At 30.8% G+C, this 18,279-nt stretch overlaps 1 protein-coding gene and 1 long non-coding RNA gene across 3 annotated transcripts; one reads left to right on the top strand and one right to left on the bottom strand.

The window, feature by feature from the left end:
* Positions 1 to 5,335: 5,335 nt before the first annotated feature.
* On the bottom strand, positions 5,336 to 11,448 carry LOC131022083 (aspartic proteinase-like). 2 transcript variants are annotated; one of them, XM_057951472.1, is made up of 14 exons: positions 11,285 to 11,448; positions 9,786 to 10,146; positions 9,647 to 9,707; positions 9,415 to 9,509; positions 9,216 to 9,328; positions 8,961 to 9,129; positions 8,805 to 8,844; positions 8,669 to 8,733; positions 8,437 to 8,550; positions 8,285 to 8,349; positions 7,792 to 7,942; positions 7,583 to 7,702; positions 5,977 to 6,065; positions 5,336 to 5,653 (listed from the first exon to the last, which is right to left on the bottom strand). In XM_057951472.1, the coding sequence occupies exons 2-14, from the start codon at positions 10,131 to 10,133 to the stop codon at positions 5,569 to 5,571; spliced, it is 1,515 nt and encodes a 504-aa protein (XP_057807455.1). In that variant the 5' UTR covers positions 10,134 to 10,146; positions 11,285 to 11,448; the 3' UTR covers positions 5,336 to 5,568. The 2 variants fall into 2 exon arrangements, with proteins under 2 accessions (XP_057807455.1, XP_057807456.1); XM_057951473.1 differs by having other exon boundaries at positions 11,030 to 11,374.
* Positions 11,449 to 16,868: 5,420 nt separating this feature from the next.
* LOC131022082 (uncharacterized) lies at positions 16,869 to 17,701 on the top strand. Its single transcript, XR_009101140.1, has 2 exons — positions 16,869 to 17,167; positions 17,395 to 17,701. It is a non-coding gene; the product is annotated as an uncharacterized LOC131022082 (long non-coding RNA).
* Positions 17,702 to 18,279: the final 578 nt, after the last annotated feature.

The raw sequence follows: 18,279 nt of genomic DNA, 5'->3' as shown, positions 1-18,279 counted from the left end.
TTCCCAATTCCCATTAATCAACACCAACAACGTACCACAAAATTTACACTATTTCACACATCTTCTTCAACTAAATAATGTTATCGGCATTATTCGATAATTACTAAATACAGAAAGAAAATTATATACGAATCAAGGTGGGTTGAGCAATTAAGTGTACAACTTTACCTTGATTTGTAATTACAACAAGATTTCTAAAACATTCCAATCACAATATACTACTAAGATAGGGGATAGTGTAATTAGTAAAGAAAAAGGTAAATACATTGTTTTATTTCATCGTAATTAACATGTATTCAACATCCATCCAATTATTATTATAATATTTTCGTCCACGAAAATTGTAGTGTGGTTTTGGAGGCATAAATTTTAATAAATAATTGAGAGTGCGTAAAAAAAATCCACTAAAATTAAGCGGAGAAAGTAATTCACAAAAAATGATATATTAAATGTTTATTTTTTTTATAAATATATCAAATGTGAATGAGATGTAAAATAAAATGAGAGTACAGTTTTTTTTTTTTAATAATGTAACTAATTCGGTGTCGCTATTCAAAATACGCACCGGATAAACCCTAAACATTTTGGATAAAGTGCAAAATAGTCGAGAATTAATGTTCATTATTTTAATTAGGAATCGTGTACCAATTGTGGAGCTTTAATTTGCACTAGAAAGACTAGGAGAGTTAGGTATAATCAACCTAGCTAATCTGCATAACTATGGTTATTATTATAAAAATAGCTCGAACTTTAAACACATAGTGAATTTTTAGCCCGAATTTATAAATATTACAAATATAATCTGAATGTAAATTGTCTTTTTAACTTATAACCCGAGTCAAAATTTCAATTATTTGAGGGTCTGATTTGACAATTAAAATAAATACATCATACTTTGTACATCGACTCCCAAACATTGTCGTTTTAATAATAAAGGAATTACAATCTCAACAACAATATTTCTGGGGAAGAACTGGCAAGAAAGAATCGAGAGCTGAAACGTTTCTTTCGATATAGTAAAATCCGAGTTTCTTTATGAAAGGATGAAACGTTTCTTTCGACATAGTAAAATACGAGTTTCTTTATGAAACGATGTCGTTTGGGAGTTGATGTGGAGATAAAAAATAATATGATGTAATTTAATTTAATTGCCAAGACAGCTTCTGGCGAGACACGTCACCCTCAAGTTGCTAGAATTTTGACTCGGGTTATAAACTGAATAAGTACTGAGATTAGTTCAGGCTATATTTGTAATATGTATAAACTCGGGTTGAAAAATCATCATGGATTTGAAGTTCGGGCTATGTTTTAATAATAACTCTATACATATAAAGCAGTATTTTTATGTCTAATTGACAATTATCAATGTGTTTACACAGTAATATTTAGCATTTCCTTATTAGCATAATTAATTTTAACATGGAAATCCAAGTAGTTAGGTAACTGAAATTCATAACAATCTGAAAGCTAAGTTTATCTGGAAGCATATGTAAAGAATTAATCTTTTATCCGAGTGACTTGACTGAAACATTGAATATGGTAATTTATTATTGGAAGAATAAATACAACTGTTGTAGCATTTGGGAGGCTTAGTGGTCACAACACTCAAATGATACAATCTGTCACTACTCTAAATTAATCTAACCAAATAAGGCAAATACTAATGATAATATTTTCGAAAAAAATCAATAATAGAACATAAAAAAAAAAATTGTAATGCATAGGCATAAAAGTATTATGAAAATTATAGTATTTCAATACTAAACACAAAGGCAAACAATATTATATAGCTACCACATTTAATTTGTTTACTTCTCAAGACAACATATGTTAATAATCTCTACTCGTAAGGGTGCGTTTACTTTGATTGTAAAATTTTCATTGGAAAATGATGAATAACATATGTTTACTAAAGATGAAAAGATGAGAAAATGAGTTGTTCGAAGAAAATATTTTACCCCGTCCGAAGAAAATTTTCCATCGCAGTAAACATGTGAAAATAATAAAAAATTGGTAAAGAAAAATTATATTAATTTTTATCCACTTTTCCATCAAAGTAAACACACCTAAGTAAAAGATTCAATATTTGACATCCTTATGTAGTAAAATGGTTAGCACAAAGTAGCAAGAAAAGTTCATCAAACATACATATGTTAATTAATTAAGCATTCATTAATTTTCAGATATGGGAATATCACAAAGAAATCCTTACTAAGAATCAAAGAATTAAGAAAATGAAAAGCCATGAAAAGGAAAAGGGTCAAAAGAAGCTTTCGATATGGTCTCTTTTGAATGATTGAATTGATATATTGCCAAACTTTTTGTGTTTGAAAGCTAAGGGCTAACTTCATTTCAACTTCCAAAATTGCCTGCAAGCTGTCTAGCTTTTGGGATTCTTACAAAAAAAAAAAAAAAAAAAAAAAACTAAAACAAAAGCAATGAACCAAAGATATTTACAATTATGTTGGGTCCCATCCAATTTGTACTTAGCAACTACGGAATTCATGCTTCAATTTGCTTTTCAGAATATTATTAGTAGTGAGTATTTGCTGTCTTTGCTTTAATTCTAATTAATCTACTAGTTTTGGAAGATTATTTTAATTAAAAGGTTTAATAATGTAATAAACTATATATGGCGGGCGCCGTGAGCTTGTATGTTAGGCTGTCTAAGATTTCGCGTGATCGAATTAGATTTTTTTTTTGAATTAGTTTATGTCCCACAAATTCTTGACGGCTCTACACGATGAATAATTTCTACTAGTCATCATAAAAATATATATTGAAAGATGCTAAATTTTTTCATTGAAATTAGCCTGGCCTACTCAGTTAATTGTTGTAGTTTACATCTAAGTAAATGATTCGATCTCATCTTAGTTATATCCACTTCACAGGGTTGAAACGAGGACATAAATTTAAAATAAAAATGGAGAATTATTCTCAACGTTTGGATATAAAAATATATATTGAATGTGTCACTTAGGTTCGAATCATATAGGAAATGGTTTTTTTATTAATTTTTTCAAGTGCAGTTAACTGCACAATAAACGTAGTAACTCTATGCTGCTAGTAATTAACCCTATAGGGAGGCACTAAAATAAAACATAAAAAATCAATTTCTAATGTGGATTCACTATTTTATTCAATGAATTCATGGTTCTGTGTTCAAGTCCCATAAAGAGCGAAAATTTTAATTTTCAAAAGACATTTATCCAGCGAATTCTGACGCATTCTACATAAAATTAAAATATTTACACAACAATTTCCAAAAGAATGAATCGTTAGATTATGGGTATATCAATGGTGTAAATTTGTTCCTAGTTTATACTCTAAAAGTGGTTTCCAAGGTTGTAAACCACTCTTAAAGTATAAATTAGGAACAAATTTACATCATTGATATGCTCACCATCTGAATTTATTGTGTAAATGTTTGAATTTCAAAAATTAAAATTAAAATTCCGACGGACTTCACCCGACGCCGTAATTTCAATATTAATGTTACTATATGTTATATATCTTATGTGAGCAAGTCTCAGCATTTAGCACTCGTTGGCGTAATCTTTTTTATTTTATGCATTCATTTTATTCTAATACTTAATGAATTGTTATCGAGATCATTAATTTTATAAATTACATAGAAATCAAAGTCCAATTTGTTAATATTCCCTTTAACTTTAAAGAATTAATAAAAAGAACATATCAGACTTTAATTTTTATGCAAATTATTAAATTAATGATTTCAATAACAATTTATGAAGTATTAAAATAAAAATAAATGTATAAAACAATAAATAATAATGCTAATGAAGATTACATGTGAACGGTGTTCACATAAGATATGTAATGTAATATTTCTACGACAAGAATTATTATACTTAATAAACATACATATGTTGTTGGTTCTCTTAATTTAGCTACACACAAAAACAACTCGGACAAGACTATCATATCAATTTTGTACAAAAATACCAACCTAACCAAAAAAAAAAGTAAACCTTACTTAGACTGGAAAGAATCGAAGTGTTGCAACAAAAATACAGTAATCAAAATAAACATTTATAGGCCCAACACAAGCTAATGGAGATTGTTAAGAATAAATATAATGCTTCCCATGTGGTAATTTCTATTTTATTTGGAAGCTCCATTGCTTCAAGAAGTTGCCTCGAAACTACGAGCATGTTCGAGAAAAAGACTGAAATTTGGAAAGCATTCTAAAAGAGTGATGCTAAAACGGCCATATTATGAATTGCTACAATCCAATTAATTCAAAGAATTCGACTCATCTAATTTTAGTTTAATTAAATATTCTGATTTTATACCATTATACATTGTGAACGAATCGAATTTTATAAATTCACAATGTTATTCCTTTTATTCCGTCTCACTTGATATGCATTCTTTTTCGAATTGTTCCATTCAACTTGACCTAATTCATTTATGGTAAAATTAAGAACCGCTAATTTACACAAACAATTATTTCAAAACACTTTATACATAATAGATACTTGCTTTTAAATAATTAGATTAAAAAGAATTAAGTCAAATGAGATAAAATTGAGGGAGTCAATTTATGTAGTTTTCAATTTCTAATGTAATAATTTATGTAGTTTTCACCTTATACAGTCCCTTATTGTTTGGGGGTGACTCTATACAGGGGTGGCTCAGCAGAAAGCTCTGAAGAGCTCTCTGTTGGAGATCCCTTAATGATATATGATGGTGAAAATTAATGAAAATTTGTGATTTTCTTAGTTTTATTTTTTCCTAGTTATTTTTCTCGTGCGAACATACTTTAATTGATTTATTATGATTTTGAACAAATATTGATTTCCAATTTTATTTACTTTTGGTTGACATAATGTAAAGGTTTCTTGAAATTTGAAATAACTTATTTTATGCTGATAGTTTAATCAAGTATTTTTTTGTGTTTTAACGTACAATATTATACACATGATAAATATGAAAACAATAAATCTATACAACCAAATTTTGGCCACCAATAAACTAGTATAAAAAAATATTTTAATTTATCTTTTCAAACAAAAATAGAATTTAATTATTTTACTGTATTGTCTACATTGTACCTATTTTTTTGTAACTTTTTACATTTTTATTTTTATTTTATTTATAAAAAAACTATAATGTGAACAATACAATAAAATAATTAAATCTCTTCTTTATTTTAAAAAATAAATTACAAAAATCCAAATTTTCTTATTTAACTAACTTGTGAGTGTTTTAAAAAAAAAATCAAATATTTTACAGGTCACAATAATTTCAGAAGAGATGAACTATTCGAATCAGTGATTCGGTGAAGTGACAAAATTGAGATGAGCCTTAATTTTGTCGACAAAATATGTAGTGAAATTTTGTTTAGCGTGACTATTCCCACATGAAAGAGGGAAGTCATCAAACCTGACTGATAAGACTCAGCAGGATTCAAAGGGTACATAACATAGGAAGCGTGGCATAGACAAAGCATCAAACAACCTACAATATAAACTACACAGCCCTTAGCCTTTTTTCTTAAAAACAGCTCATGACTACCGGGCATCGTTCGAGGTTCTCCAACGTTCAAGCGGATTCTGCGAAACCCAGTCGGAGATTTCCGTAGTCGAACACGGTGTGATATGGACGCATGAACACATCCCCAAGAATCCTGCATCGTCATTTAGTAGAGTTCATTCAGCACTGCATGCTACCATTTTTGCATTCTAAAATGCACTCTCTTTGATATCAAAGTTTTCATGAAAAGATAAAACATTTCACTGGTCCTCACTTTTTTTTAATCTCATGTTTACCACACCAAAATAATATTATCCGCAATTGGAGTAAAAATGAGGAAAAAGACATGTCCCTAGAAAATTTTCCATCATGACCAAAAAAAATTTATCATGTGAAAGAAGAGAAAAAAATTAGAAATAATGGTTTTCAACCATTTTCCATCGAAGAGAACACACTCCAAGAAGATTTAGCACGTACCAAAGAGGTCCTCGAGGAGGTGGAACGTCCAAAGCCATGAATCCGCTCATGCAAATAGCAGTAGGGCCTTCTTCAACTTTCAGTATATACTGCAAACAAAAATCCAATATTCTTTAGTTGCTATCTTTGTAAGAGTGATGGTTTTAATTTATGGAAAACTAGTGTTTCACACTATGTGATGCGTGGGATGTGTGTATGTTAACATTATTTACTTGTACAATAAATTCATTGCAATCAGTAGAATATACATATTGTGTTCGTATATAATAAAATTATTAATAAATTATAAATAATTGAAGAATAAAAATGAAAAGATACAAACATCGAATTATATCATAAAATTTGATAACATCTCTTATACGTGAACAATATATATATAGTAGTACATCTTTAGTATTACTCCTCCATCACATTACAAATGTCCCACTTTCCATAATGGGATGTTCCATTATAAATGTTTCATTCATTTTTTCGCAATATATTATCTCCCTATACCCAATATTTAAATAATTTCCACCAACCTATTTTATCTACTTTCTACACATTTCTTAATCTTCGTGCTTAAAAGTAATGAGATATTTGTAATGGAACGGAGCTGGAGTATTATATTTGCATATGTTATATGTACGATATGTGTGAAAATTTTGCTAAAAACTTAAATTTGTAAACAATAAATAACCAATGAGTTGCACACAAACAATTTAGGAAAGGAAGTAGTATTACCAATTCATAACTCGATAAATTATAAAACTATAGCTTATTAGATTATTTAATGATATATAATGTTATAAAATGACCAACAAAACAGTAATAAAATTGTTATTGCATATAACTATAGAGAAAACTATATATTATATAATAAACTTTTGAATTTATAAATGTTTGTTCATTTTAAATATTAATATATTAATTATCACTATAACATAAATAGCAAAAACATTAATGTATTATAATCAACTAAAATTGATTGGAAAATGGTAATGAAAAAATGGCATTATTGTAAATTTTGTCAATGTTTGGCTTTCATATATCTAATAGCTGCAACTGCAACATACTCCCTCCGTCCCATTTATAATGACACACTTTCATTTTTGGGCTGTCCCATTATTCATGGCACGTTTTTTTTTATGAAAAAATAAGGAGTGGATTAAGCATTAAAATACTCCCTAATTACCCTTTAAATAAATCATAACTCTATTCTTTCTCTCTCTCTCTCCTCCGCCGCGTGCCTGCCTTCTCTCTTCAAACACCACCGCCCGTCGCCTCCACCGCCACCCTTAAAACACACGTTTCCTTTTTGTTTGGTTTCTGCCATGGAGAGAGGGAGAGAGGGAAGGGAGAGAGAGGACGGGGGGGACGGAGAGGAGCCGACGAGGCGGCGCTCGCCGGCACCGGCGCACTGCCGTGTACTGGTGAGGCAGAGAGAGAGGGAGAGTGTGTGACTGTGTGTGTTTTAATTAAAATAACACTACACATCTAATTCCCTTAATTCTACTCTTCTTAATCTCCGTGCCGAACAGTAAAATCCCATTATAAATGGGACGGATGGAGTATATTTTTGAGGTTTAAGTAATAGCTGCAATATATATTTTTGAAATGTGCAAACCTGTTCAGGAGTGAGATCATAAGGCTTTCCACCGATGGTGAAGGTGATGTTAGGCATGTGTTTTAAGGAATTGCAGTCGATGACGGATTGACCTCCTGGACTTGGTATCATCTCACAAAGCTACCAAATAGAGAAGATGATGTTTAAGAATATCAGCCCTCACTTCCAGGAAGAAAATTTAAATACGTACAGCATTTTAGATTTATTACCTGATTCACATATTCGAACACTTTATCCTTGACTCCTTCGTTTTTTAGCTGGCTTTTCATCCAGACAACAGCCATCTCACAAACAGTGCACAGTGCATCCTCACCAACTGATTCGGTGCTCTCCTTTCCGACCACCATTTCAATATTAGAGCTGCAATGAATCAGTTCGTAGCCACTTGGTTAGATATGTCAAAACTGTTTTCATCCTCCAGATGACTCATGTTGTTTCTGTAATTGATGGACACAATGAAAATTCTTCGAAGATACAACATGCATAGAATATTGCATGGCCCAAAACAGCTGTTGTGAGAAAAACTATGAAGGAAATTGGGAGATTAGTATCAAAAGCATTAGGATCAAGTTTCATGTATAGTATATAGGCTTCCAGATTATTACATCATGATGGACTACAGTTGAGTCTGTAAGTGCATCAAATAGGTTGAACACTAAAATAAATAGTTGGACTTGGACCAAGAAGTTGATGTATACAAACCTCACAGACTGAGCTCCGTTTGAAAAGCACAACCCAATCTGGGAACAAATTGCATCAGGTTGCACCTGCAGAGGTACACTTAGCTTTTAGATTTCGGGCCAAAAAACATTGTAGAGAGACAGAGAGGAGAGAGGAAACAAAGGAAGACGTACTCCAGAGACTAGGAGTTCCCATATCATCTCTCCATATTCAGAAACAATTGTTTTACATTCCGCGCTCACAACTCCTTCTCCACCAATGGCGTGGTTGATTTGAGTTATAACAGCCTGCAATTGTAGGACATTAACAGATCCTTATAAGGACTATTGAAAGAGCGGAATACACCAGAAAGCTAAATCGAATTCCAGCTATGAACTGAGAATATAGTGATGAAAAAGCACATACAGTTGGACCAGTACACAAGGATGTCCCCGAGTCCACAATAGCAGCACAACCACCATCACATAAACCTGTTGCAACATTTGACAAGAGATTTTAATAACCTTCTGCACTACTAATTCAACAGTGATGCAGAACTTACCAGTTGACAGGTTGCCGACAAGGAAGTCGCCCATTTCAAACTGGTAAAGAAAAGATTTGAACAAGCAGGTGAGAAAGAAAAAATTAAGTAAATTCACTATACTGAGAATAATGGATGCTACCATAGTTTTAGTATAAACTGAATATCTTCATATACCTGCCAGTACCCCTTTTCTGTTACAGGAACATAACTGTGATTTCCTTTGTAATGATTTGGATCAACTCCACCAAAGATTATCTCACCTCCCACTTCAGCTTCAGGGTCACTGCTAAGCCAGAAAGAAAATAGCTGCTCCTCAACAAGACCTTGATTTACCATATTGTACCTGTTATGATGCAACAACACAAATTAGTTTGCCACCAACACTACAACAGAAACAACAGAAAAATTTGATATAGAGAGGACATATACCAGACCGGCACTGCATCACCAACAGAAATTTCCTGGAAACCAAGCCCAAGAATACCATCAAATTTGGCCACGACAAAGGTAAGACTTCCTTCTTTTGTAGCCTCGATGAAAACCTGTAAGGGATGATCATGAAGTTAGATCACGATTGGATAGGGAAACAATGTTTTACCAAATGTCAAACAAGAAGAAGAAAACCAACTTGATCCTTGACGACAACATCACCAACTTGAACATTGTCTTGGCTAAAAAATCCAGCGATTGACCCAGAGCCATACGCAATTGAGCAAGATTTTCCTGAATCACAGAAACATGTTAAAAAACATCAGTAACAAACTAAAACATTGACTACTAGATTAGTTTAATCAAGAACTTCAAAGCAGAGAATGATTGCAAAAATGAAAAGGGAAAAAAAGAACCAAACAATGGCTTACCATTTGCAGTGTATGTACTGGACTTGCTGGATTTGTATCTACTATGGAAATAGCAAGCAATCTGCACATATAGTTTGCCTTAGTAACAGTGTGAGAGTAAATCAGCTGAAAAGTATATTTAACCTTTTAAATTACTCACAGAGAAATAACATTTCGAGGATGGAACCCATAGATTGGAACTGCCAGTGTCAAACACAACAGTAAAATTCTGAGGTGGTGAGCCAATACCGATCTCTCCAAAGTATTGAGCATCCAAGTAATTCTTCAGATACACCGCATCTCCATCTGCACTACCTAGTTTGATCTGTCTGTCATTGACATCTATCCCAAGCTTTCCCTCCAATTTAGCTTCTACAGCAGCCTTAATCCTAGCCAGATCCAAAGGCCTCCTTTTCAGGCTAACTCTTCTCAGAGCATCAGAAGAAGGAAGGAGGGAACATACAACGGCCCACAGACAGAATACGGTTAGCAGATAGCCGAGCTTCATGTTTCAAGATTGCCTGTACGAGCAAAATAAAGACATGAGATGATGACGGTCTCCTATAAGATACCGTAATAATAACTGCAGGAATCACTAAACAATTGTATGAAGGGATCGACCCATGTGGAGAAAGCAATCATACACAGTCAAGAAAGGTATGTGTATACCACAGACATAAAAAGAAAAAGCATTTAACAGAGAAACTTAGTCACATATAGGGTATCCATGATTCATCATGCACAGTTAGAAACTCATGTTTAATAACAAAAGTGAGAATGAACATAAGAATAAACAAGGTCCCACAATCCTCTCACTGTGTAACACATGTACAAGGTCAAATCTACTGCCACCTACCTGATCAGCAGGATTTCTAATCACAGATGCATCATTTTCCTAAAATCACACACGCATGTGTACAGAGAAGGAGAAAATTTCCATTTAGAAAGCTCCTTAAGTGGTTTTGAACGCGATCCATCTATTTTATGCTATTTTATTTTATTTTTTTGAATTATCTCATGCTATTTTATTAATTCAATTGTTTTCATCTAAAGACGGTAAAAGGGAAATATATAATCCCGTTGAAATTTCTCTCAAAATTTCATCAATAGAGCCTCTAGTACTGCAAAACAACCAGATAATATGCAAAAACATAACAAAAAAGTTGATTCAGACTCAACGCCTCTTCTTTGATTATATTTTTTTCTTCGAGAAAACGGGAACCACGGAAGAATGACTAGTAAACACGAATTCAAGCCTTATGCAACATACAACGACTAAAACCTACATCTCAGGAATCGTTTGCGCGCACAGAGGCAGAGTATTGAGGAAAAAAGTCAAAGTAGATACCGATCTGAAACGCACAATCTAGTGAGAGCTAAATCAACAATCCACAACAGTCATACCTTCAAACCACAGCTCTCGTATAGCAAATAGGATCAGTACGACAGAAACCTAAAACTACAAGCAATCATCAACAAAAAATAAGAAAAAAAAAATCGGAAAAGAAACATCGCTGTTTGCAAGCTCGAGCTCAACTCAACCAGTGTAAAAGCAAACAGAACAAAGTAAAGGCTGCTTGTGATAGAATAACATAGATAGATGATTGAGAAGTTTTCACGAAATGGATGATCGGGAAGGAAGAAGATTGGATTTCAAACCTTGTTAATCCAGAGCTTCAAGAGCAGATGAAGTGATGAAAGTCTTTCAAGTTATATAGAAGCTTGTAGACTTTGTGCAGTCCAACATAAATGGAGAGAGAGAGAGAGAGAGAGAAAGAGAGAGTTAGCTGAATATTTAATGGAGTAGATATTTTCTTAGCTAAAGTAGATACTGCTTTTTGTTTTTTAAATCGTGCAAGTGTTTGATCGCGGATTATATTGTTACACGTGGCTCTATCCGAATGGCTGCGTTAATAGTTTTCTTACTGCCATATTTTCTCACCCCTCTCAACTTTTTCCATAAAAATTTCTATTAGTACTAGTTATTTTTTCAATTCATTTCAAAAAATTACTAATAACTTTGACTCATAAAAAATTATTTAATATGAATATTAAATTGAAAATTATAATAAAATCTCTTAAGGAAATGTGAATTTTAGAACGCGTGTCATCTCCCAAATATTCTGCTTTCATTTTCCAATCCCTATAATTTTTTTTTTTATTTTTTTTTTAAATTTGTTACAACCCGAAAAGGAAGGAAAAAACCCACTCACACTCTAGCTCCTAGGGTGACTCGAACCCCCGACCTATTGGTTGGAGGGGAGGCGTCTTACCAACAGACTGCGGTTCATCGTCAAAATCCCAATCCCTATAATTTTAGTGTTGCTCGTAGAATATCAGCATGTTAAAAAGCTTATAAGCTCATGGAGCTTATAAGATATAGTTTATTAGTAGCTTATAAGTTGTCAAAATATTTGGGTAATTTAGTTTATAAGTGAAAGAGAGATTTTTTTATTAGTGAGAGAATTTTTTTTGTTAGAGAAAAACGAAGAAAAATGAGATTACAATGATATATAATGAAAATAAAAAATTATAATTGAATTATTTTTATAAAATGAGTGTTGCTTATAAGATAATGAGAAAATAAGTTGGGGTAGAGAAACTTATTTTTGGGGAGCTTATAAGCTCTTTAAGAGCTTATTTTGTCTAATAATTTGAAGAAGCTTATAAGTTGTTTTAAAGAGCTTATAAGCTCAGCCAAACACCCTCTAAATTAATACTTACATAAGCTGGACATAGGGTTTTTTTTTTTTTTGGTATTTCAATTTCTAGAAATGAGTTGGTGTGTTTGTGAGTTATATTTACCCATAATTTAAATTATGTAGCTTCGTTTCGTAGGCATGTCAAGTATAGTTACAAGATCATTACTCCATGTTTTTACCTGATCAAAGAGATAAGTCACTCAACCACAGAGGAGAGTTAAAATCATCATTATGTCTATGAATATTGTATACTTCCTTCGTCCCAACTTTTAGTATCCAATTTTATTTTATTTTTTATCGTCCCACATTTTGATATTTATTTATATTTTAGTAAAAGTAGATGGAACCCTTTGTTCCATTTTAATTATTTTAATACTCACATAAAAAGTGATATATTTATTCCACACATCCAATCATTTTATTAAAATTCGTATTACTCTCTAATGGAGTATTAAAAATTGGGACGGAGGGAGTGCTTGCTGACACGAGAGTAAAACATAGAAGAGAAATTATTTTCGTACAAGAGAGAAAATATAATTAATTATTATTGAAAAATGCCAAAGTGGTCGTGCCCCACAATTGAGGAAAGAACGAAGCCAGTCGACATAACCAAGCCAATCTTTAAACTTTAAAGTACTAGTTTTACAATCTTCACGAAAATACCCATAACTTCCTCCTTAAATAAGATTTTCTTGATTTTTTGTTGTTGCTGAAAATTAGATTGGATTAACTTTGCAACCATGTATGGCTCACCCTTGGATGTTTCCCAATCAAAGCTGGTTTGAAGTTGAGTTGTATGCAGGAGCATATTTTTATATTGTATTATTATATAGACAACATATATCTTCAAATTAAAATATTTAAAATAAATATTACTTTCTTCGTCCCATTGATAATCGCTCATTATTGGTCGACACGATTATTAAAAAGAAGAGTGATTCATCGATAAAAGTGATACAAAATGGTTGAGCCCAAAACTTTTTGCGAGAGAAGGTGTTTTCGTTTTTTGTATTAGGCCATTATGAATGAGACAGATGAAAAAAGAAAGTGAGTCATTATCAATAGAACGGTGAGAATAATTTAGTATATTATAGTATCAAATAATAGTATGTTGGACGGAGAAAATAGACCTACTAGGGAGCGTTCGGTCTGAAGGATGAGATGGGATAAGATTAGATTAATCTTATGATATCTTGTTTGGTTGGGCGGATCCGATCCGGTATTCAATCTCGAGATATTGCCACGTAGGATTAGTCTTGGATTATGAGTATTGGCTTACCCCCTATGACTAAATTAATATCGGACCAACTCAATCTCGAATAATCTCGGGCCAATTTAATCTCGCCAGCCGAACGTCCCCTATGTAGTATTTTTAAGGGAAAAAAATGTAAGAAACTATGTGGAGTTATATTTCAAAATAGACACTATACATTCTTATAGAATAAATGAAAATGAAAAAAGTGATACACTGTGGTGAAACAAAAAAATACTAATATTTTCGTAATTTTAGAGTAGTTTAAAATTTTTAAAAATGTAAAATATATCATAAAGCTAAAGAAAATAATATTTAGCGTAATTTAAAATTAAAAAAAATGTAAAATATATCACTAGGCTAAAGAAAATACTAATATTTTCGTAAATTTTAGCGTAATTAAAATTTTAAAAAATGTAAAATATATCACTAGGCTACACTAGCACGTAAGTTTGGACTTTAGTGAGATTTAAGGTGTATTTCTAAATTAGGTAGGGCCTACCTTTCTCAATCTATTAGGAAAGGGATTTTACTCGAAATTACCTAGAACTTTCCTCCTGTCTACAGAAGTTGACATGTGGACATGTGGGGGTGACGAAGATACCTACTTTTAATTTTTTCTTCTCCCAATATATTCGTATTCATATTTAAATTATTAGGCTCATTTCTTTTGAGCATTAGATTAAAAAAAAGAGTAAAATTGCGAAGTAGTCAAAATAAAGCATAAAACATAATTTATGGTCACACATTGAAAAACATACTCCCTCCGTCCACGAATCAACTTCATGTTTGCCTCTAAAATTTTGTCCACCAATTAACTTCCTACTCTGCTTTTTGGACATATATACTCTCCCTTACTTTTTAAATTACCACACTTTACCAATTGGACCCACCACATTTTACCATTACTTGTCTAATTAATCCAATTTTAAAGTTAATTAAATGGAGTAGGATATTTCGAATTTTTCAGTTTATTTATTTATTTTCTGAATTTTCAATTTATTTATTTTCTGAAAAATTTATTTCCAGTTTATTTATTTATTTTCTGAATTTTCAAGTTTATTTATTTATTTATTTTTGAATTTTCAGTTTATTTATTTCCAGTTTATTTATTTATTTGTTTATTTCCAGTTTATTTATTTATTTATTTATGAATTTTCAGTTTATTTATTTATTTATTTATTTTCTGAATATTAAGTTTATTTATTTATTTATTTTCTGAATATTCAGTTTATTTATTTATTTATTTTCTGAATTTCAAGTTTATTTATTTATTTATTTTTGAATTTTCAGTTTAATTATTTTCCAGTTTATTTATTTATTTATTTATTTTCTGAATATTAAGTTTATTTATTTATTTATTTTCTGAATATTCAGTTTATTTATTTATTTATTTTCTGAATTTCAAGTTTATTTATTTATTTATTTTTGAATTTTCAGTTTATTTATTTTTCAGTTTATTTATTTATTTTCTGAATATTCAGTTTATTTATTTATTTATTATCTGAATTTCAAGTTTATTTATTTATTTATTTTTGAATTTTCAGTTTATTTATTTTTCAGTTTATTTATTTATTTTCTGAATTTTCAGTTTATATATTTATTTGTTTTCGAATTTTCAGTTTATTTATTTTCTGAAAAATTTATTTCCAGTTTATTTAGTTATTTATTTTCTGAATTTTCAGTTTATTTATTTATTTATTTTCTGAATTTCAAGTTTATTTACTTATTTATTTTTCAATTTTCAGTTTATTTATTTCCAGTTTATTTATTTATTTCCTGTTTATTTATTTATTTTCTGAATTTTGAGTTTATTTATTTATTTATTTATTTTCTGAATATTCAGTTTATTTATTTTCTGAATATTCAGTTTATTTATTTTCTGAATTTCAAGTTTATTTATTTATTTATTTTTGAATTTCAGTTTATTTATTTTTCAGTTTATTTATTTATTTTCTGAATTTTCAGTTTATATATTTATTTATTTTCGAATTTTCAATTTATTTATTTTCTGAAAAATTTATTTCCAATTTATTTATTTTCCAGTTTATATATGTATTTATTTATTTATTTTCTGAATTTTTAGTTTATTTATTTATTTATTTTCAGAATTTCAAGTTTATTTATTTATTTTTGAATTTTCAATTTATTTATTTCCAGTTTATTTATTTATTTTCTGAATTTCAAGTTTATTTATTTATTTATTTTGAATTTTCTGTTTATTTATTTATTTATTTTCTGAATTTCAAGTTTATTTATTTATTTTTGAATTTTCAGTTTATTTATTTCCAGTTTATTTATTTATTTTCTGAATTTCAAGTTTATTTATTTTTTTTTTTAATTTTCAGTTTATTCATTTCCAATTTATTTATTTATTTATTTCCAGTTTATTTATTTATTTTCTGAATTTCAAGTTTATTTATTTATTTATTTTTGAATTTTCAGTTTATTTACTTATTTATTTATTTATTTCCAGTTTATTTATTTTCTGAAAATTTTATTTCCAATTTATTTATTTTCCAGTTTATTTATGTATTTATTTATTTATTTTCTGAATTTTCAGTTTATTATTTTTATTTTTTTTTGAATTTCAAGTTTATTTATTTATTGAATCGGCACTTTTGTTTAATGTTTTCTCATTTAAATGCTTTCATTTAATTCACCTAATAAAATAATGTCAAATAGTTAGTGCAAGATTAGTAAAAGTAACCACAATACATTAACACTACCCTTTTAGTCTTTTACACCATCTTTACACCACCTTTTTCAGCTTTCTTAAAACCCGTGCCGAACACCAAATAGGAAGACGATTCATGGACGGAGGGAGTAAAATTTAGCAATTTTTTTATTGATTTGAGCGTTTTTACCCTTAATGAGGCGGACCGGGTAGGATCAGGCACGCGGGTCGCGTGTTATGTCGGGTTAGGCACTTATGACACTATTAGTGCCATGGCCCATAAGTGCCAAGATTTTACTTTGGTTTTATTTTGAATTTCCGTTGGCACTTATGGCACTCCAAAATAAAACTAAGTAAAATAGTCATTTTGGCACTTATGGCACTATTTAGTGCCATAAGTGCCAACGAAAATTCAAAATAAAACTAAGTAAAATGGTCATTTTTGCACTTATGGCACTAATAGTGCCAGTGCCATAAGTGTCATATGTGGAACACAAATATAGAAACAACAACATCATTTAAACCCTAAATGGAACATCTAAACCCTAAGGGCCCGTTTGGTTTTCAGTATTGGATTAATCATGATATAAATTATCCTGATAATTTAGGCTCAGTTTGATAGGCTAGGTTACGTTAGTTTGTTAATTAGTCTGGCATTTACTCGGTGTTTGATAGCTTAGGCAAATAATCAATTTGGCCCGCAGCAGCCCGAAGGCCCGCAGTAATTCGGCGGTTTCATCTCGTTCAATAATCCAGCGGAGGGTGCCCGTTAACTTTAATCTGCTGCTACAGTGCAAGTTTAAAAAATTCAAATTTCATTATTGCCCTTCCAAAATCGATTAAAAAAAATTGGGAACAGCAAATCATCCAATTTCTTCGTCATTGTCATGGAGAAGGGCTCCGAACATCTGGTACGAATTTAATTCCACCGATGCTATCTATATTTCTTCTTCCATTCTTTCTTCTATGAGTTTCGATTCCGACAATGCATGCTTTAATTTTTTGCAAATTTCAATTTCCTTGTCTGGTGTTAGAAATTATGTTTCGCCGATGATTTCATTGTGCTTGTTACGGATTAAAAAAAATGGATCTTGGACAAGAACCATGCTGACAAGTTGTTTTGGTGCTCGCATACAAGATCCTGGTGATTACGACTGTGGCGGGCGCCCTAGACTACGGCGGCGATCAAGAGCTTGAGATCGAACAAGATCGAGATGACGGCTCTTCAAGATTACTTCATCGAGGATAGAGAAACGGAGAGCAGCAAAACTTTGCAGTCGGCAACAACCACCTCAAGTTGACAGACTTTTGTTAGTTTGTTATTGCTGCATTATTTTCTTTGCTAGTTTTGTTTGTTGTGTTTGTGATGAACAAGAATAATCTTGCTGTGTTTGTGTATTCACATTTTGTGGTATTTTGGAGCTAATAGAATGATGATTTTGTTTTGTTTTGTTTTTTAGAGGGAATATGCAATGATGGAATATGACTTTATATTGGTTCAACTTGTGATCATAACATGATAGAACTTTTATCTTTCACTCCATTGTTTGTTGACAATGAAATGGATTTTGCTCTCATATTTCCATCTTCTCAGACGACGAAATTGAAATGCAGAAGTGAGGGGTACGCTGGGCATTTAGAATAAGTTTCAAGGACAAGCTTGTAATTTCAATGATGAAACCTGCGAATAGACTTGACTACCGAACACTTGAAAATATTAATCTAGCATTCAAACCAACCTATCAAACACAAGAAAATGCTATTAGTCATGCCTTACCAACAATGGGCCCTCTAGTTTAAAACAACCAAATCAAGCCCAATCCAACCAATGCTACCAAACTAGGCCCTCTAGTGTGGATTGGTCATGATTTCTAATCTCATATGGGTGTTTGATATCATTGGTAATTAATCCCAAAAAGTGTTTGGTATCCATTGGAATAGATTGGATTAACATATCAAATACCTAAATTATCCTCACATATTTTACCAAAAGACATTCGTGTCCTCAAATCTGAAAATAAGA

The sequence above is a fragment of the Salvia miltiorrhiza genome, chromosome 4 (genome assembly GCF_028751815.1).
Source record: "Salvia miltiorrhiza cultivar Shanhuang (shh) chromosome 4, IMPLAD_Smil_shh, whole genome shotgun sequence".
In the NCBI taxonomy this organism is placed as follows: Eukaryota; Viridiplantae; Streptophyta; class Magnoliopsida; order Lamiales; family Lamiaceae; genus Salvia; species Salvia miltiorrhiza.
Note: the sequence above shows the minus strand (reverse complement) of the source record. Positions and strands in the feature narration are given on the sequence as shown.

What these genes read in the sequence shown, in the direction of transcription:
- LOC131022083 (XM_057951472.1), bottom strand. Translation starts at nt 10,133, where the DNA reads ATGAAGCTCGGCTATCTGCTAACCGTATTCTGTCTGTGGGCCGTTGTA. An exon ending in TGTCGGCAACCTGTCAACTG is followed by an intron (nt 8,734 to 8,804) that starts GTAAGTTCTGCA and finishes ATGTTGCAACAG; the next exon opens with GTTTATGTGATGGTGGTTGT. An exon ending in GGGAACTCCTAGTCTCTGGA is followed by an intron (nt 8,350 to 8,436) that starts GTACGTCTTCCT and finishes GTACCTCTGCAG; the next exon opens with GTGCAACCTGATGCAATTTG.